Raw genomic sequence first — 20,247 nt, 5'->3', positions numbered from 1 at the left:
AACCCTGTCTCAAAACAAAACAAAACATGTTGCTAGCTGGGTGGTGGTGGCACAGACTTTAATCCTAGCACTCAGGAAGCAGAGGCAGGCAGATTTCTGAGTTCAAGGCCATCCTGGTTTACAGACCAAGTTCCAGAGCCAGGGCTACACAGAGAAAACCAATTTTCAAAAACAAAAACAAACCAACAAAAAAGAAGCATGTTGCTGGGGTAGGGGTGAAAGGGTGTTGCCTGTAATCCCAGTAACAGAAGGCTTAGGCAGGACGGTGTTCAAAACTAGCCAGAGCTGTCTATGTAAGGAGAAATAAATAAATACCTTAAGACAGTTCAGTGGTAGACACTTGCCTAGTGTGTATAAAGGCTGGTTCAATCCACAAGACCAGGATGCACTTTAGTTTACCTAAGCAGATGCTGCAAAGGTTGCACGGCATGAAAAAATCATTTAACTGTGTTTCTCAGAACTTGTTCCCATCCGTAAGCATGATGACTGCTAATTTTCCATGTTCGCCTTGTCTTTCAGAACAAAAATACATGTCTTAAGAACAAGAACCACATATGCTTTCAACTCACCCCCAGGGCATCTAACAGAGAGAACCCTGTCTGTATGTAGGCAGCAATTGTTATATTAAACACTGATCAACTTCAATTTACAAGTCAGGCCTGACAAACAATAAATCAGAGTAAAAAGACCAACAAAGATCATTCATGCATCCAACTAAGGCTTAGAAAAATACCCAAAAAGCTTTAAAAGCATCCCTTTGAAGTGAAGGCTTCAGGTAATCAAAAGAAAAAGACATCTAGCGTACATACTGTCTTCTCACTCTGAAGGACAAATTGATGAATGCACACTTAGACATCCAAAGGCTACAGCCCTAGTGTACAGAGAGCTCCTGCTGAGTTACAGCTGCTTTGATTTCCCAAGTACTGGCACCTAGCCTTAATCTGCCCTTTGTCTCCAGTACCTTCTGTGTCTCAGAGTTTCCCAAAGGTGGAAACCCTATACAAAACTTGATTGGGAAAAACCTGGCAAACCAAGATACTCCTTGATGGAGAATTTGCATTTGACATTGTCCCTTTGAGAAGCTTAGATGTTTTGGGATACAGAGATTAACTTGCCAAAGATGTAAACTGGGTAACAATAAAGAAGCCCTTGGCAGGAAGATCTCTATGATCCTGGTCTGCAGAATGAGTTTCAGAACAGCCAGGGTTGTTATACAGAGAAACTCTGTCTTGAAAACAGCAAAGTTTTAAAAAAGAAAAAAAAAAAAAAAAAAAGCCCAGTCCTCGAGAGTCTGAGCCCCCTTCCCAGCCCCTGCAGCTCGAAGAGGCTAAAGATCATCCTACAAGGCACCAGTCACATTCAATAACATGTCACCAGTCTTACACACCCAGTGGCTAAATTCCAGACTGTCTCTCTGTAGCTGTAGTGAGAGTTCTAATATCTGCTGGAAAAAAAACTGAAATATGGAAGACAGCACATCGGCACACAGCCAAGGCAGCAAGTGAGACCAGTCGGTATCAGATGTAGCTAATTGTGAAGCTGGAGGTGGAACAAATAGGAAAAGAAATGTCTTAGTTGCCTCAAGAGCACAACTTTTAACTGAAGTCCTTATTCACTGGACTCCATTTGTGCTTCTAAGAAATAAGATATAGAAACATAAACTTAGTAGGCCTACTCTTATGATTGCATTCAAAGTCAAGGTGCAGTGGCACACACCTTTAATCCCTGCACTCAGGAAGCAGAGGCAGGAAGATCCCTGTGAGTTCCAGGCCAGTCAGGTCTAAATAGCAAGTTCTAGAACAGCCAGAACTACATGGTAAGACCTTGATGCAAAAAAACAAACAAAGCCGGGTGTTGGTGGTGCATGCCTTTACTCCCAGCACTTGGGAGGCAGAGGCAGGCGGATCTCTGTGAGCCTGAAGCCAGCCTCGTCTATAGAAGCAGTTCCAAAGGCTCCAAAGCAATACAGAGAAACCCTGTCTCAAAAAAAAAAAAGTGTATTCAATATACCATATATATATAAATTATGATTTAGCCACCAATTTTAAGAAGGAATCTTGACACCCAAGAAAAAGAACTATAATTCTACAAAGACAGTCAAACGTATGATTAACCTTGCTATTCTCTCCACAGTAACGGCAATCCAACCCAAAGGAGCTCATGGTTTGGGGTGCTGGCATTGCTAGCTTTCTACAGAAGCGTTTTCTTCTCAAACCGTAGCCCTTCCTCTCTATTGGCTGACAGCCTGGCTGAAATGAGTGAAATCAGTCCCCAACATTGTGTCCTGTAATTTTTCTTTTTTTTTTTTTTTTTTTTTTTTTTTTTTTTGAACAGAAAGAATGAAAAGATGGACTGGGAAAGTGGAGTTAAAGACACTGGCAGCGTGACATTTAAAATAAACTAAGTCGAAACAGTACATCCTGCTTTCTTCCTAAAGCCATTTCCTTCAATAGCAACAGGGAGCGCAGCCGGTCTGCAAGTCATTAGTACACTGCTATTTTCACTTTCACAAGAACCCAAGAATCACTGAAGAACACAACCTCCCTCTTCCCTGTTAACCTTCCAAACCTCCTCTTTCCACACAACCTACTAGGCAGTCCTCAGCAATCCGCTATTTTGTCTGAGGATGCGGAAGGGGGAGGATCTAGTTGAGAAGTGGTTGGGGAGAAAAGAGAGGAAGGTGAGACGCAACCACGGAAAGAGTACTGGGGATAGGTCATCGCGGAAAGGAGACAAGGAAGAAGACTGCAAGCAAACTGAGCGGAGACTTAGCGGAGAATTCACCGAGGAAGACAAAAAGATGGGGGTGGTGTTGAAGAGCGGAAGCGAAATGAGGGGCAGGTTGGAGCGGCCGCGGAAACGAGGGCTAGGCAGGAGTGACCGACGCCGGCCCTGACGCTTAGCATTTGCAGCCAGTGCCAAGAGACAGCGGGCAGCAGGTGCCGGGGACACCGGTGTCGGGGGAGTCACCGGTGTGCGGGCAGCTTAAGACCCAGTTTCCAGCCTTCGGGGCCACGGACCTACGCGGCGCCCGAAGGCGGCACACACGGGGCTCTTACCGGTAGTTTGGGGCTGACCTCGCCCTTACAAAAGTGGCAGAAGAAACGGTGCGCGGCGACAGAGGAGCCCGCGTCCGCCCCGGCCGCCGATGCCTCCGCCATGTTTCGCCTCGGCCGCGGATGTCCGAAAGGGCGGCCGGCGGTCCCTGCCCAGGCCGCTACCTCCCGGGCTGCGGTCGCCGCCGTCGCCGCCGCCTCTGTGCGGCCGGCCGCTCCAGGGCCCGCAGGGGTCACGTGAGTACGCCCGGCCCCAAGAGGCCCGCCCGCCTGCGGCCGCGCGACCCGAGGCCCGCCTCCCGGCACCAAAGGCGGAGAAGAGACCGCCCGCCAGCACCTCAGACAGCCCCTGGCCGGTCCTCCAGCCTTCCACCGAGAGGAAAGAAAGAGCGTCCCCGGAAACCACCGACACCGTCGGCTAGAGCGGTCCCCGCTCTGACCCCCTTCCGCGTCCGCCTAATGGCGCTCCACTTTCCAGAAGGGGCGGTGGGCTGCCCCTGAGCTGAGGCTGCTAGTCTCCGGAGGACAATATTTGGAGTTTCTAAATTAGCGCTGACCCTGAGGTTAGTGGGGAACGCCGCCGGAAAGTGCAGGCCCTGACTCAGGGCCAAGAAACGAAGTCCGGAACAGGAACTTGCATGAAGGGAAAGGGGCCAGGCGCCTTGGAAATGCTTTTCAAGGATGGCAACTGATCTAGGGGTGTTTCTCCAAACACGGTGAAATAGTCTCCCCTGCGACAACGTGGCAAGAAGGACAAAGACTTAGGTACTAAAGGGTTGGAAAAATAGATGAATAATGGCAGGTCCAGCTTGTAATAGGGAGGTAATTCATAAATCAACTACATCCATTTCTGCTTTTTTGTCAAGGTGTGGAAATTTAATATGGTTCTCAAGGGAACATAACTTCTTCTAATTGAAACACGCAGTTGAGAAGCTCCTCTTTGCTTCTAACGTGTGGTTTATGGCTTGGGAATGATACTTTGTACTCTCACAGAGATGTGAGCCTTAGTTATTTGTATCTATTACAGATTTTACAAGTCGCTTGCATCCCCCCACCTTTTTTTTTTTTTTAAGGGTCTCACTCTGGACCGTTTGCTTGGCATTTATTACGTAGCCCAGGTGGGCCTTGAATTCATGGCAGTCCTCCTGCTTTAGTGCTGGGACTAGACATGGGAGTCACCACACCCAGATTAATCCAGCCTTTAAAGATTAAGGAAACAACATATAATCCCCTAAAAATAAATAGGATAAAGGGAAAATGGCTTTTTTTTTTTTTTTTTAAACAGGGTCTCTTGTAGCCAGGCTGGCCTTGAACTCAATAGTAACTTTGAACCCCAGGCCCACCTCCACCTCCCAACTGCTAAACTACAGGCTTGCACTGCCATACCTGGCTTTAGAACATATATCTGATGTCTAGTTTCCCAGTCTTGTTTTGATGGGCAGGTGTATCATGCACCAGAGTATTCATGTCTAACACAGGTTGGCTTTGAACTCACTTTGTACCCCAGGTTGGTCTGGAACTGTTAATTCTTTTGTTTTTGCCTCCTGGGTGCTAAAATTACAGGCAGACCCCGCCATTGCAATTACTTCTGTTACAACTCATAACAAATAATTTTGTGCTAGTTATAGTATGCAAAGTCATTTAAAATATTGGTCTATACTCATTTAAGGTTATACTATAATTTATTGATAGGTAATAGACTGTTTTAGTATGTCAGTGCCGGTATTATAAAGAGAACTAATGGCATGTGATTTTTTTGTTTTGCTTTGTTTTTTTATTGTTATTTCCTTGGAACAAAGAGGCCTAAATTAAAGTATTAAAGCAAATATATTCGAGAGTTTAAGGTTTGGTGTATATTGTCAAGTTGCCTTCCAGAAAAAGATATGTGAATTTATATCGTTGTTCTTTCCTAGTTCTGAGGCTCCAGACACAATGACTCAAGCAGAAATTAAACTGTGCTCTTTATTGCTGCAAGAGCATTTTGGTGAGATTGTAGAAAAAATTGGAGTCCACCTAATCAAAACTGGCAGCCAGCCTCTTAGAGTAATTGTCCATGACACCGGAACATCACTGGACCAGGTATGTTAGGTAATATCACTTTGTTCTCTTTAGCTTCTTTAATTCATTTTCTTCAGTCACCTTTTAGCAATGGTACTCCTTTCCTTGAAAATAGAAATAAAAAAGCTTGCCCTACAATGAGAACCACTATGGGATGGAGTGGGGTGGTATTGTACTTAGGCCCCAGAGTACTGCTTCTCAGAATGTTCCTAGCTCTCATCTTTGCTGTGCAAGTAATAATATTTATTGTTCCCATGCCACACTCATTTATTCACAGTAAGTCTACTAATTTAATGCTGCCTTTAAGGAACAAAAATGATAAGAAAAACAGGTAAATTGTGATATGAAAGATTTTTATCATGATCCTGGCTGAGGATGTAGCTCCACTGGTATAGCATGTGGGATGGCCTGGCTTGATCTCTAATACACATAAAACTGGGTATGATGATTTATGGTTATGATCCCAGCACTTGAGACGAGGAAGCTCGGAAGTTTGAGGTCATCCTCAGTTATATAAAAAGTATAAGACTACCTTGGGCTCCATGAGACCCTGATTCAAAACAGAAAATTAACTGGGCAGTGGTGGCACATGCCTTTAATCACAGTACTCAGGAGGCAGAGGCAAGTGGATCTCGGTGAGTTCCAGGACAGACAGGACTACATAGAGGAAAAAAAACAAAAAGCAGAAAACAAGATAGAGATTGGGGATAATATGAACATCATAGCAAGGAATTGTCTTGATTTCTTCCATTGACATTTGATTCTTACACATAGAGGAAGTAAGATTTTATGTGCAGTCAAGTCAAATTCAGTCCCTGTCCTGTCATGGCAGGAACTGGCCCAGATGGCTGCCACAAGTCCTGTTGCTCATGGGCCCTGTGTCCCCTGCCCTGGGACCTGGGGATAAGTTTAGCTGCAGACATTGTACCATAGACACAGGAGTTCTTGGGTCAAACAAGGGGCAGGTCCTGTTCAGATGGACCTGTGTTGTTTCAACTCAGACCTAGTTGCTTTTAAAAAATTAAAATTATACAAAGATTCAGGAGTCTCTTGGCTAGTGATGTGTTGCTTGCTAAGCTGTTGGGGATGGGTGTTATTGCCAGCAGTAATGAGCTGTGTAGCTCCAGGTCTTCTCTTTCTTTTGGGTCCTATCTAGGTGAAAAAAGCCCTTTGTGTCCTCATCCACCATAACCTGGTGATCTATCATGTGAATAAACGCAGTGTGGTGGAGTATGAAGCCCAGTGCAGCCGGGTATTGCGAATGCTTAGATATCCCCGGTACATCTATACTACCAAAACGCTGTACAGTGACACTGGAGAGCTGATTGTCGAGGAGCTCCTATTGAATGGCAAAATGACAATGTCAGCTGTTGTGAAGAAAGTAGCAGACCGACTCACAGAGACTATGGAGGGTCAGTACTGGATCTACAGCTCTTAGCAAAAAGCATGATTGGCTGACTGCTCTGTTCTCTTAGGCCATCTCACCTGCCTCTCTCCTCCTGTTGTACAGACGGCAAGACCATGGACTATGCTGAGGTATCAAATGCATTTGTGCGACTGGCAGATACTCACTTTGTACAGCGCTGTCCCCTGGTTCCTACCACTGGCAGTTCTGATCCTGGGCCGCCACCACCTGCACCAACCCTTGTCATTAATGAAAAGGACATGTACCTAGTTCCTAAACTGAGCTTGATAGGTAAGGAATTTTCATCCTGGAACGGTGATTTGCCCTCATTGTGGATTCTTCATCACTGATTGTTATGTGAATGAATGTCTGATTGTTTACCAGTTACTTACTGTGTATCAGTTGTTACAGTATGTAATAATGGAAACCCCATGATCCCTTCCCAAGACATAAGTCACATAGATATGTCACACACTGTGATATGGACTATGGAGAAGCCAGGTATCAAGGAATGGATTTATGTGTAAAGGCTTATGTTTTTCTGAGAAAGTAGAATTTGATCTGGATCTTGTTTTTGGATTTTTGGGGTTTTTGTTTTGTTTTGGGTTTTTTGTTTGTTTTGTTTGTTTGTTTGTTTGTTTGTTTGTTTGAGATGGGGGTTTCTCTGTGTAGCTTTGTAGACCAGGCTGGCCTCGAACTCACAGAGATCCACCTGCCTCTGCTGGCATTAAAAGCACCACCATTGCCCAGATTGATCTGGGTCTTAATGAAGAAGTAGGACCTACCAAGTGAGGCCATAGAAGATGGGTATTTTTGAAATTATTGTGTAATAAAAAAAAAAAGAAATAAGAGCATTAGAGAAAGTGAAAGGTCAGTGTAGAAGCAAGGTGAGCAAAGTTCAGAGAAGCTTGAGAGAAGACTAGAGAGTAGAGGAACAAGTTAAACAAGGCAGTGTAGGGTATCTGTTCTTTAACCTGAGAGCAAAAGGAGACTACTCTGGTTTTAAGCAGAGATGTGACATGATCTGACTTACGTTGTAAATTCTCTAGTAAAGGCAAAAGGACAGGGCAAAGGTCAATAGAGACAGACTAGTGAAAAAGCAGATACAGAAGCAGTAAGTCTTAAGAATGACATCTGAGTGTCTGATTTGCACCCATAGGGGCATGATGGTGCCATTCACTAAAAGGGAGCATAGGAGAAGCAGTTTGAAGGCAAAGACAATGGATTATTTTTTTCTCTTTTTAATGATTTATTTTATGTGCATTAATATTTTACTTGCATGTATGTCTGTGTGAGGGTGTCTGATCCCGTGAAACAAGTTACAGACAATTGTGAGTTGCCATGTGAGTACTGGGAATTGAACCCTGGTCCTCTGGAAGAGCAGCCAGTGCTCTTATCCACTGAGCCATCTCTCCAGCCCCAGAATTTTCTTTTCTTTTGGTTTGCTCTTTTGTTTTTGTGGTGGTGTTTTGTTTTGTTTTGGTTTTGGTTTTTTTCCAAGTGAGGTTCTCACTGTGCACCTCCAGCTGTTCTGGAACTCACTCTGTAGACCAAACTGGCCTAGAACTCAGAGATCCATGTGCCTCTGTCTCCTCAGTGCTGTAATTACCCAGGTTCAAGACTAGATTTTTTTAAACATACTGATTTTAGATGATATCCTCATTCACTTGAGTTTCTTAGAGCTCCTCAACCTCCTAATCAACTCTAACTTGAGGCAGCTATAAATGTAGTTGGGCTCCATTTCCTGTCATATGCTATATAGTCTAATCATTCAATATTTTGTCAGGAAAAGGTAAGAGGAGGAGATCATCTGACGAAGATGCTGCTGGAGAGCCCAAGGCCAAGAAACCAAAATACATGGATAACAAAGAGGTAATGGGGCTTCCTGATTAGCAGTCCTCACTCTGGAGCAGTCCAGAAATAGCCCTCAGATAACAAGCTCCAACAGAACCTGGCTAAGAAGTAGGATTATGAACTTCAGTAAGTGTTGGTCAGAAATAGACCAGTACAAACAATGCTACTACCATCTCTGCCCACTTCTCCCCTGATCTCTTTTTACTAAGGAACAGTGAGAACTCCTGAGAGTGGGAGGGACTTTGTGGAAGGAATGTTCCATGCCCTTCCAAGGCTTAACTTATTTCACTGAATAATGGTACTAACTTATACAAAGGGGAAGCAGAGCTGGGTATGTTGTTGTATCCCTTTAGGCCCAGCAGTGGGTAGGTAGAACACAGAGGCAGGAGGATCTCTATGAGTGCAAGGCCAGCCTGGTTCCGCATAGTGAGCTCCAGACCAGGCAAGGATACATGGGAGACCTTGTCTCAAAAAAAAAAAAAAAAAGCCAACTGGACAATGGTGGTGCACATCTTTAATGCCAGCACTTGCAAGCAGAGTTCTAGGCCAGCCTGGTCTACAGAGCAAGCCCTAGGACAGCCAAGGCCACACAGAGAGACTCTGTCTTGAAAAGAGAGACTTTGGCCAGGGTTGTAGCCCAATTGGTAGATAGTTTGCCTGGCATGCATCTAGCACTGGATTTGATTGCCCAGTACCAAATAAAACCAGAAGTGGTACCCAGTGTGACAACCCATGTCTTTAATCAAAGCACTTGGAAGGCAGAGACTAACAGATCTCTGTGAGTTGGAGGCCCACCTGATCTACATAGAGAGTTCCAGGACAGCCAGAGCTACATAGTGAGACCGTGTCTCAAGCAAACCATTAGTGGTAGTGTACAACTACAATTCCAGCACTCAGAAGTTAGAGGCGATAGCATCAGAAGTTCTGGGTTATCCTTGCACCGCCTCCTTCCCCCAGTAAACCATCAAACAAATAAAAGAGAGAACCTAGTTAAAGTTCAAGATTTTCCGTAGGGCTGGAACACATAGACCTATGAAGACTAGTGGTGAGGCATTAAGTTTAGAAAGATGCATTTAAGCCTGAACTGTTATATGCAGATGCCCTATAAAGATGGCTAATGAACATCTCAAGCCAGATGTGGCAGTGCATGCCTTGTAATCCCAGCACTAAAGAGATTGATGCAGGAGGATTACTGCAAATTCAAGGTCAAGGCCAGCCTACTACTTAAGGAGTTCCTATCTTTTGGTTTTTTGAGACAGGGTTTCTCTGTGGCTTTGGAGACTGTCCTGGAACTAGCTCCTATAGACCAGGCTGGACTCGAACTCACACAGATCTGCCTGCCTCCACCTCCCGAGTGCTGGGACTAAAGGCATGTACCACCACTGCCCAATCAGAGTTCCTATCTTTAAAAAAAAAAAAAGAAGAAGAAGAAGAAGAAGAAAATCTCAGAAGTATGGCTAGGAGCTGAGGCAATAATTCAGTGGGTAAAGCAATTGCTGCATAAGCATGAAGAACTAAGTTTTAGAACCTACTTAGAGCCAGGTGTGGTAGTGCACAACTGTAATCCAGGTATTCTAAGATGAGACAGGAGACCTAAAATCTCCAGAAGCTCACAGGCCAGCTATCCTGCTATATAGAGAGTAAAAGAAACCTATCTCAAACCAAGATAGAATTCGAGGGTTGACCCCTAAACTTGTCCTCTGACCTCCACAAACATGCTATGGCACACATGCATACACACATCATATACTCATACATAGACATAGAATTAAGCACATACACTCCAGCAGAAAAAGAAATTGGCATGACCAACACAAAATAATTGATTTCCCATTCCCATATACCTGCCCCCTCGTAAGCCACCTTTTCTTAGTAACAGAGACCCAATACCATGAGTTTAGGCAAAATTCCTTGAAATTCTTCTATCTCACTAATACTTATCAGCCCAATTTCCAAAATCATCTCCTATCCAGCTATTTCTTAACCTTCCCTGTTCTCTCCCTAGTCTAAAGGACCACATTATCTCCTTGTGTATATATAGAGTGGGGATTAGGTACATGTGCCTGTGCACACATACACTGAAGCCACAGGAGAGCATCAGATGTCTTCTAGAAATCTCTGCTTTATTCCTTTGAGTCATGCTTTCTCCCTGAACCTGGATCATGTAGTGTAAGGAGTACAGTTTTTCCGCCCGCCACCTGGGCTTGTCCCGCCGCCGCACCGCCAGCCCCAAATAACACACCGAGACTCTGTATTTGATATAATCTGTTGGCCCATTGCTAGTTTCTTATTGGATAGCTCTGTCTTAATTATTAACCCATTTCTGCTGATCTATGTATTTCTCTTACCGGGGAGCTGGCCGGCATTCTGCTTTCTCCAGACTCTCCATCTTGACCCCTACTTCCTATTTCCTCCTTGTCTCCTAGTCCCTCCTATCTTCTTTTCCTATTAGCCAACAGTGCTGTATTCATTAACCAGTATGAGAAACATATACAGAATGACAGCTTCCATCAATGTAGGCTGTTGTTGTTGTTTGTTTGTTTGTTTGTTTTTCTTAGTCATCAAGTCCCAACAATCCTTTTCCCTTACAGTGCTGAAGTTATGGGCATATATGAGATCATGTCTGGCTTGTTATGTGGGTGCTGGGATTCAAACTCAGTCCTTATGGTTGTACAACAAATATTTTATCTACTGAGCCATCTCTCCAGCCCCAAGATCATCATCTCTTGTCAGCACTTCTCCAATACTCTTCTCAGTGAGACCCTTCTTGCATTCTTACCCATTTAGTGGCCAAGATTACTTTTTAGCTAGATGTAGTGGTAAATGCCTGTAATCCTAGCTCTTGGGAAATAGAGGCAGGAAGATCCAGAGTTCATGGTCCCCTCAATTATATAGTAAGTTCCATGCCAGCTGGAGCTATGTGAGACCCTGTCTGAAAGAAGAAAGCCAAGCTAATGACTGTTAAATCTACAAATGTGATCTGCAGGTGTTAATCTTCAGGCTATGGATATGACCCAACCCAAAATCACAGCAGGGTCCCTGGGGCTCACCAGCCATCCTGACCCTCAAACCCAGGGAGGGACTCTGTCTCAAAAAATAAACAAAATAGATGTCTGTGGTCTAGAAAGAAGTGATAGCAGTTAAGAGCTCCTCCTGTTCTTCCACAGACCCAGAGTTTGATTCCCAGCACCTATATCTATAATTTTAGCTCCAAGAAATCCAACACCTTCTGGCCACCTTGGCGGAAACACATACATAACAGAGACAAAGGCAGGCGGATCTATGTGAGTTTGAGACCAGCCTGGTTTTCAGAGTAAGTTCCAGAACAGGCTTCAAAGCTACACAAAGAAACCCTGTCTCAGAAGAAAAAAAGGAACGGAAAAGAAAGGGAAGGGAGGGAGGGAGGGAAGGAAGGAAGGAAGGGAAGGGAAGGGAAGGCAGGAAGGTAGGTAGGAACGGGATCGGAGATTTGGGAGGATTCTTCTAGAAAGAGGTGAGCAAGATAAAAGCTGGTGAGAAGAAAGCAAAAACAGAGAGGCTGCAAGTTTAAAGGACAGGAAGTAAATGTGATCTGGATCCCAAGACCCAATGAGAGAACAGTCTGAAGTAGCAATGTGGCCAACACCCTTAGATAAAAAGACAAGCATTTTCCCAGGAGAGAGGGGAAAAGGAAAGGAGGTGGTTTGCACAAAGTTGAATGTGTTCTGGCTTCTATTCTTCCCGTGACATAAAGGAGAAAGTCATCTGCACAGAGTAAGGGAGGTGTCAGATGAGAGACTTGAGGGGTAATGGTGAAGGGAGGAGGAGGAAGGTTGAGTTCAGGGAACTTGAAGTGAATGTGTCAGGACACACTCACTAGTCCACATTCCTGAATTCCTTTTCTCTTAACCCATCTAATTGCTACAGTTTCTCAAAACAGATGGAACTTTAAAATCTAAACTCACTAGGAAACTGCACTGTATTTCAGTGTTTCCCTCTAACCCTTTTCTCACCTCAGCCCATTCCAGACGATGGGATTTATTGGCAAGTCAACCTTGACAGATTCCACCAGCACTTTCGTGACCAAGCAATTGTGAGCGCAGTTGCAAATCGAATGGACCAGGTAACATCTAAGTGGGTCAGCCAAGTGTTCAGCAAGAAATAAGGTCAGGTGTGGCCTTGACTCAGAGGCAGCATCGTGAATTCTGAATGCTTATTTCCTTTTCAGACGAGCAGTGAGATTGTGCGGACAATGCTCCGGATGAGTGAAATTACCACTCCCTCTAGTGCCCCATATACCCAGCCACTGTCCTCCAATGAGGTACACTTCAATTTTCTTTTCTTTTGGCTTTTGTTTTGTTGTATTTGGGGATTTTTGTTTCATTTTGTTTTGGTCTTTCTATGTAGCCCTAACTGTCCTGGAACTTCCTATGTTGTCCTGTTGTGCTTGAACTCAGGGGTCCATCTACCTGCCTCTGCTCCCCAGTGCTACGCTTAGAGGTCTGCACCACCACTCCTAGTTTAGCTTCCTGATTTTGCACTAGCTCTCTGATAGACATGGGTATTATAATAGTTATTGGGTATAGCTTGTAGGGTTAGATTGATATGTGCCTTGAGGACAAAAAAAGGGGTTTCTGTTATTAGAATAGGTAAGCACAAAAAATGTTTGGCCACTTAGGATCTAGCTTTTTAAAATGTTAAGCAATGGAGGCAAGAGAGGTGGCTCAGTGGTTGAGAGCACGTGGCTGCTCTTCCAGAGGACCCAGGTTCAATTCTCAACACACACAAGACAGCACACGACAGTCTGTACTACAGTTCAAAGGATCTTACCCCCTCTTCTGGCCTCCCCAGCACTGCACACACTGCACATGTGTTCGTGTAGGCAAAACATATATGTGCATAAGTAGATTAAAAAAGAACAAAACAGGAAGCAAAGGCAGGTGGATCTCTGGGTTCAAGACCAACCTGGTCTACAAAGCTACACAGAGAAACCCTGTCTCAGAGGGGGAAAAAAAAAAAAAAAAAAACAAATCTCCAAAAAAAACTGTTAAGCCATTATTATAGTTAAATTATCTGTCAAGTACAACTTATTTCTAATTGTTTTAAGAATCTAGGAACCAGGTGTGCTAGCACATGCCTGGAATTTTACCTGTTTAGACAGCTGCTGAAGATTGCTTGAGCTCAGGAGTTCAAAGCTACGCTGGGCAGTAGCAGGGAAAGCTATCTTACAACGTGTATGTGTGAGTGTGTGTGTGTGTGTGTGTGTGTGTGTGTGGATTTTGATGAAAGCCTTAGCATTTGAAACATTACATTCCTATAACTTATATAATTATACTTATTTAAATGTTGTTATTACACTTTATATTATTTTCTAAGTTTTTGTAGTTAGTTGATTTGTTTGGACAGGGTATCTGCTGGCCTGGAACTTGCTCTGTAGACCAGGCTGGCCTATGTCTCCTTAGTGCTATGATTAAAGGCCCTGCTTTCTGAGTTCTTGACCCCTGTAAATTTCATGCTTTCTTGAGTATTATAAATTTTAGCTTCCAGAGTCTTAAGAGCCTCCCTCCAGATAGAAGCTTTAACTTTGGAGGCTGTGGCTACACAACAACCCACACTCTTTCTGATCCAGCCTCCGGGACAGCTAGATTAATTACAGGCACGCACTACTGTACTTGGTTGTAGTTTTCTTTAATTAATTACTGGACCTTTGGGTTGTTTCTTATTTTACTCCGCTGCTGTCCCAGTCTGACTATGTAGTGTTGGCTGTTTAGAAGGCACTATATAGACCAGGCCCCAAACTCGGAAGGCAGAGGCCTTCCGAGTTCTGGAATTAAAGGTGCATGCCCCTCTTGACCTTATTTTGCTCTTACAAACAATAATACATGAATATTTTTATGTTTTTGAAATCTAAATTAGGACATCTGGTTTCAGTCATGTTAGCATTCCCTTCTGTCCCACAGATCTTCAGGTCCCTGCCTGTCGGCTATAACATCTCTAAGCAAGTCCTCGACCAGTACCTCACGCTGCTGGCAGATGACCCAGTAAGTTTTCTCATCCCCTTGGTCTGGTTATAATTTATCTCTGCTACTAAATCCTAATATTCTCCTATGGCCTTCGTGTCTACTTAGCCATCCCAGAAAAAGTCCCCATCATCCACCAGGAGCTCCCGGCTTCAAAGGCTTGGCCAGATTTGCTCCATGGGAAGCAGAATTACTGGACTTTACATTTTATTAACACCATTTACGCTTTCTTTTTTACAGCTAGAGTTTATTGGAAAATCTGGCGACAGTGGTGGAGGAATGTATGTCATCAGTATCCTTGCCAGTTGTCTGTTCTGTCAGGACCCCTGAGTTTGGAAGCAGAGCAGTGACCTAGAAAATATTGTTTTTTCACTGAGACAGTCTCATGTAACCCAGGCTGGCCTTGAACTCACTGTGTAGCCTAAATGTTAGCACTGAACCCCTGATCCTCCTACCTCTGCCTCCCAAGTGCTGGGATTAGAGGCATGTGCCACCCCAGGAAAGGAGTTTGTCAATGCCTAATATACTACACAACGTCAAAAATTGAAATAACTTTCTGTTAATTTTTCTGTGAACTTCCAGTGAGTTACATTAATGAGAATAAAAAAAAAAGCCTAGGACTGTCATCATTCAGTAACCCCTCACTCACACTGTCAGCACTGCAGCAGAGAAAGAAGGAAGGCGGGAGAGGCGAGGCAGAGAGCTCGGGAAGGGAAGGAGCTGGGGAAAGGCGAGGATGGTGCTCAGTGCTTATAATCAGAGCCGTTGCTCAGTGTTCTAAGTCAGTCTTGGACACATAACAAGAACCTGTCTCAAAAAAGGGAAAAAAGAGGGGCTGGGGAGATGGCTCAGTGCTTAAAAGCACTAACTACTCTTCCAGGGGACCCAGGTTCAGTTCCCAGCACCCATATGGCAGCTCACAACTCTAACTCCACACATACAGGCAAAACACCAGTGCACATAAAGTGAAAATAAGGAATAAATTTACTTAAGTAAAACCCTTTCAAATGTTAATATACCTATATTCTACATGAAATGTGAAGAGCAAAATATTTGACCAGGCCAAACATTACTGAATGCCCTTAACCTTTACAATAAAGACATCCATAAGGCGTTAGCATCCCTAGCCACAGCGACTCTGGAGTCTGTCATCCAGGAGAGGTAAGAGATTCACTGATTGGAGTTGGGCTCAGACACTTTCTAGCCACACCATTGAACAGGTAATTTGTTTTTTATGGTATACTCTGCTATGCACACTTGGTCTCATCTTTCAGTGGAACTATTCTCTGTAAAACTAATTACTAGTTAGTAAATTAACTAGCCATCCTAAAGCTATGTAATACAAGAGCCATGGCACTCAAAGGAGTCAGCATTTGGTGACAAGTTAGGATTAACAGCGCCATCACCAACTTTTGGAGCTGTGAAAGGACTCTGAATGCTGTTCCTCTCTGCTCCTGACCCCACATATGGAACAGTACATCCACACTGTGAGCTAACTATACCTTGTGCTTCTTTGTTCCTTCCCAGATTCGGGTCTCGCTGTGCCAGAATCTTCCGTCTAGTATTGCAGAAGAAACACCTGGAACAGAAGCAGGTGGAGGATTTCGCCATGATTCCTGCAAAGGAGGCAAAGGATATGCTGTATAAGATGCTCTCAGAGAACTTCATATCCCTCCAGGTAGCCACAGCTTTATTGCCTGCCCAGCAGCAAGCCTGAGGAAGTTAATGTGGGTCCCCAAGACAGACACTACACCCACCTCTGAAACAGAAAAAGAAAAAAAAACATTAACACAGACATAGCAAACCCCTGAAGGATTATGTACAGTTTAACTGGCCTAGTAAGAGAAACAGGCAGAGTATACCAAGAAATCGGCTCACAACTGTAACTTTCCTGCCCTTTCCAGCTCCCAGCCCATTTCTCCTGACCTTCTGAGAACCTTAAATCTTTAATAACTCATTCGACATATCTTCGACTCTTGTAGAGATATGTTGGGGGCCCTTTGAGGAAGCAGGTTGAATGGATTTTGGAGTCAGTTCACCAAGCAAGTCAACTACCATCATTTTCATGTCTGTAAAATGGTGGTGGATGATGAGATAAGAACAGTATGGGGCCTGGCAGTGGTGGTGCATGCCTTTAATCCCAGCACAAGAATCTCTGAGTTTGGGGCCAGCCTCGTCTACAGAGTGAGTTCTAGGACAGTCTCCAAAGCTACAGAGAAACCTTGTCTCAAAACACACAATTATTGTTTGGACCAACTGTGGTAGTGTGTACCCAGTACTTAGATTAGGAGACTAAGGCTGGAGGATTGAAAATCTGAGGCCAGCATAGGCTACACAGTGTCACACTGTCTCAATTATTAGTAAATAAGGAGGTCTCATGAAAACCAAATACAATCCTCCTGGCATGTGTAGAGTTTACTCAGTAAATATCAGATGCCTTCCCTTTCTTTCGGGATGCTGATAGGAAAATGAGAAGCCAGGTAGCCTGCTTCATGTGATTATGCCATAAAACATCACTACTGATTGCTTAGCAAAGAAACAAGTATCAATAAACATGAGGCTCACGGTGCCAGGTGCAAGTTCCAAAGAACAGTTTCTGTTTATTTCTGTGGACAAACAGGAAATTCCTAAAACCCCAGACCATGCCCCATCCAGGACTTTCTATCTGTACACGGTGAATGTGCTGTCGGCTGCCAGAATGCTGTTGCACAGGTGCTATAAGGTAACGCCATGCGGGCTTCCTCCCTGTCCCTCAGACAGCCTCACCCTCCACCTCCCTTGCCCACTCCACGACATTTGAAGAGAAGTGTCACATTTCTAGTCTGTCTTCTCTCTCCTCAGAGCATAGCCAACTTGATTGAAAGGCGGCAATTTGAAACAAAAGAGAACAAGTGAGTGCATTCTCCACTGAGTCATTTCCATTCCCCCCCCTCTCTCTTCTATCTGTCTGTCTGTCTGTCAGACATCACTTGTTTTTTATGCGATTTTTTTCACTGAACCAGTAACTAAAACACTTTGAAAATACATGTGTCACTTCTCCTTTACCTGGTACCTATGGGCTCCAATACTTTCATTTACATTTTTCAAGGCCCAAAGCCTGAGGAAAAACTTGCTATAGAAATGGCAACAGTAAGCCAGGAGCTGGTGGCACACACCTTTAATCCCAGCATTCTGGAGGCAGAGGCAGGCAGATCTCTGTGAGTTCAAGGCCATCCTGATCTACAGAGCTAGTTCCAGGACAGGCTCCAAAGCTACACAGAGAAACCCTGTCTCAGAAAACCAAAAATTAAAAAATAATAATAATAAAAATTTTAAATAATTTAGCAAATTAATGAAGCATGTGCTTGACTCCGGTGTTGTTAAGGAACATAGCTCCAAGTTATGTCTGTCTGATAGGCGGCTCCTAGAAAAGTCTCAGAGGGTCGAAGCCATCCTTGCATCGATGCAGGCCACGGGTGCCGAGGAGGCGCAGCTTCAGGAGATAGAGGAGATGATCACAGCCCCTGAACGCCAGCAGCTGGGGACCCTGAAACGCAACGTTAACAAGTGAGTGGCTGGGATTCAGGCTGTACTTGACAGTACCTTTCAAACAAGTGTGATTCACAGCCTAAGCGCTTCCAATCCAGTGACAAACCTAAGCGCAGCATCATCTTTCCTAAACTAATTTAAAAAATTGAGCCTACCAAGCATGGCAGCACATGCCTTTAGTAGATCTCTATGAGTTCAAGGCCAGCCTGGTCTACAGTAGTGAGTTCCAGGTTAGTCAGGGCAGTGTAGAGAGACCCTGTCTCAAAAAAAAAAAAAAAAAGTATCGAACCTGTTTTTGTAAGTAGCCATTCTAAGGCTATCATGCTTCTATACTGTCATTCACCAAGTACTAAGAACTTTATTTACTTCAGTCTCAAATCTGGCGTTTTATCTTGGTCCTTTGTTGCCTCTTGCTTAGAGCTTTGCAGTAACCTCATCCTATAAACCATGTGTCACAGCACTCTTAAAGTATTTGTGTGTGTGTGTGTGTGTGTGTGTGTGTATTCTGGGACTCTAACCTCAGGTCCTAACACTTGGATGGCAGGCAATTTACTCTCTGGCCCATGTCCCGAACCCCCAGGTTATTTATTGTCTTTGAAGTGAGTGACAGCATCACTCTTCTAGTTGAAATGATTTATTGGCTTCCTTGCTTGTGTGTTTACTCATCTTTTGACTTTGAAGGGTTTATGCTTTGTGACTAAAGGTCTCATATAGTCATACTGGCCTCTAACTGCTTCCAACACCTCCACCTCCAGAGTGCTGGGATTACAAATGTATCCCAGCACACCTGGCTGAGATGATGTATTGTTTTTTTTTTTTTTTACAGTATAAAATCCAAAGTCATTGCTGTGCCATGAGGCCTTTCATAGTTTCATAACAATAATATACTTCTTGTTGCAGAATGGTTGTGGGTTCACACAGGTCTGTGGAAGAAGACACAGGGCACTTTAAGGATGATTTTAGCCTTTCCAGCTGCCTGGGGACTGAGAGACGTTCTTTTAAGGAAGGGCTTTTTATTGTTCTCCAGCTTACACCTTTAGCAAGTTCATTTCCATATCCCCAAAACATCCTGAGCTTCCAAAGGCACAATGCCAAATGGAAATTCTCAATTAAGGACTATCACAGTGTGCCAAGGTTTGCTTAGGCTTTGGGAAACTCTTAGATTCATATATGCTAAACAAAGATGCTGAAGACAAAAGGGCAGCCATTCCAGAACCAGCTGCAGCTGGGTAAGTGTTCTCCCAACAGCTTCCATCTTTTACTCACTAACAGGGATTGCTAATTGTACATTTAGTAGTACTAGTAATTTTTTTATGGATTCATAGAGATTTTTGTATAATTTGTGAAAAGTTTTACTTCTTTCTTTTTGACCTGGATGCCCTTTTCTTCTTCTTTTTTTTTTTTTTTTAATGTGCCTAATTGCCTTGACTAACACTTCCAGTAGAATGTTGTAAGGACATCTTGGCTTTGTTCCAGATCTAAAGGAGGAAACTGAGTTTTTCACTGTTAAGTGTGGTGTTAGCGGTGGTTTTATTTTCCTCCTTGGTTTTATCAGATTGGGGAAGTTACTTACTCTACCTGATTAACACTGACTCTTCACCTTCTCAAGGTTTCAAAGCACAATCCCTTTTTACCTCTGCTCTTACACACATGTGCTGTTCTTTCTCATGGTTGTAAGTAAAACTTAAGTGCAGGCTCTCCTGGTTCTCTTGCCGCATGCTCAATATGAACAAGCAATCCTGCCAAGGCCACACCCAGCCCAGCCTCTGTTCTTAAATATGCTAATGAGCAGCAACCCCAAGCAAATGCTTTCCCTTTTTCACTCAGGTTGGATGCCAGTGAGATCCAGGTAGATGAAACCATCTTCTTACTGGAGTCATACATCGAGAGCACCATGAAGAGACAGTGACCCAGAGGAAGCAGTGCTGGGATCTAACTCAGGGCCTGTCACATGCTAGCCACCCAACCAGAAACCAGCGTCCTCTCAAGAAGTCTAGGAGACAGGAAAAAAAGAAGGTGCTTGGATGCATTCTTTGTAGTGGGATAAGTTGCAGGTTTTTGTTTTTTTTTTTTTTTAGGTTTTTCAAGACAGGGTTTCTTCTGTGTAGCCCTAGCTGTCCATGATACACCAGAGTTTGACATATTTTGTAAAATTTGTTAATAGACTCATATCCATCACTTTATTCTTTCATCTGTTCACAGTGGTAGGAACCTTAAATAAATGAGATTAATCATAAATTATATGTATCAATTCTTATCAGGAAGTCAGTGAAGGGCCAGCAAAACACGTGCTGCTCAGGAACCTAAGTTCAGAAGCTCAGTACCTGTGTGAAATCCAGGTGTGATG

At 43.8% G+C, this 20,247-nt stretch overlaps 2 protein-coding genes and 1 non-coding gene across 3 annotated transcripts in view; 2 read left to right on the top strand and 1 right to left on the bottom strand.

Moving 5' to 3' along the window:
* Window positions 1-3,305, bottom strand: part of Rnf115 (ring finger protein 115) — a 61,408-nt gene extending 58,103 nt beyond the window's left edge. The window contains exon 1 of the mRNA XM_051199358.1: window positions 3,060-3,305. Coding sequence (XP_051055315.1) covers window positions 3,060-3,161 — 102 coding nt within the window. The 5' untranslated portion in view covers window positions 3,162-3,305. The remainder of the gene's footprint in view (window positions 1-3,059) is intronic.
* A 49-nt stretch (window positions 3,306-3,354) lies between these two features.
* On the top strand, window positions 3,355-20,138 carry Polr3c (RNA polymerase III subunit C). Its single transcript, XM_051199357.1, has 15 exons — window positions 3,355-3,821; window positions 4,970-5,135; window positions 6,271-6,526; window positions 6,625-6,810; window positions 8,306-8,391; window positions 12,371-12,475; window positions 12,581-12,673; window positions 14,313-14,393; window positions 14,613-14,664; window positions 15,473-15,533; window positions 15,900-16,050; window positions 16,993-17,094; window positions 17,214-17,263; window positions 17,769-17,918; window positions 19,728-20,138. The coding sequence occupies exons 2-15, from the start codon at window positions 4,989-4,991 to the stop codon at window positions 19,807-19,809; spliced, it is 1,602 nt and encodes a 533-aa protein (XP_051055314.1). The 5' UTR covers window positions 3,355-3,821; window positions 4,970-4,988; the 3' UTR covers window positions 19,810-20,138.
* LOC127233163 (small nucleolar RNA SNORA5) lies at window positions 5,907-6,039 on the top strand. The gene has a single exon (XR_007835464.1). It is a non-coding gene; the product is annotated as a small nucleolar RNA SNORA5 (small nucleolar RNA).
* Window positions 20,139-20,247: the final 109 nt, after the last annotated feature.

The sequence above is a fragment of the Phodopus roborovskii genome, unplaced genomic scaffold, assembly GCF_943737965.1.
Source record: "Phodopus roborovskii unplaced genomic scaffold, PHOROB, whole genome shotgun sequence".
Classification (NCBI taxonomy): Eukaryota; Metazoa; Chordata; class Mammalia; order Rodentia; family Cricetidae; genus Phodopus; species Phodopus roborovskii.
Note: the sequence above shows the minus strand (reverse complement) of the source record. Positions and strands in the feature narration are given on the sequence as shown.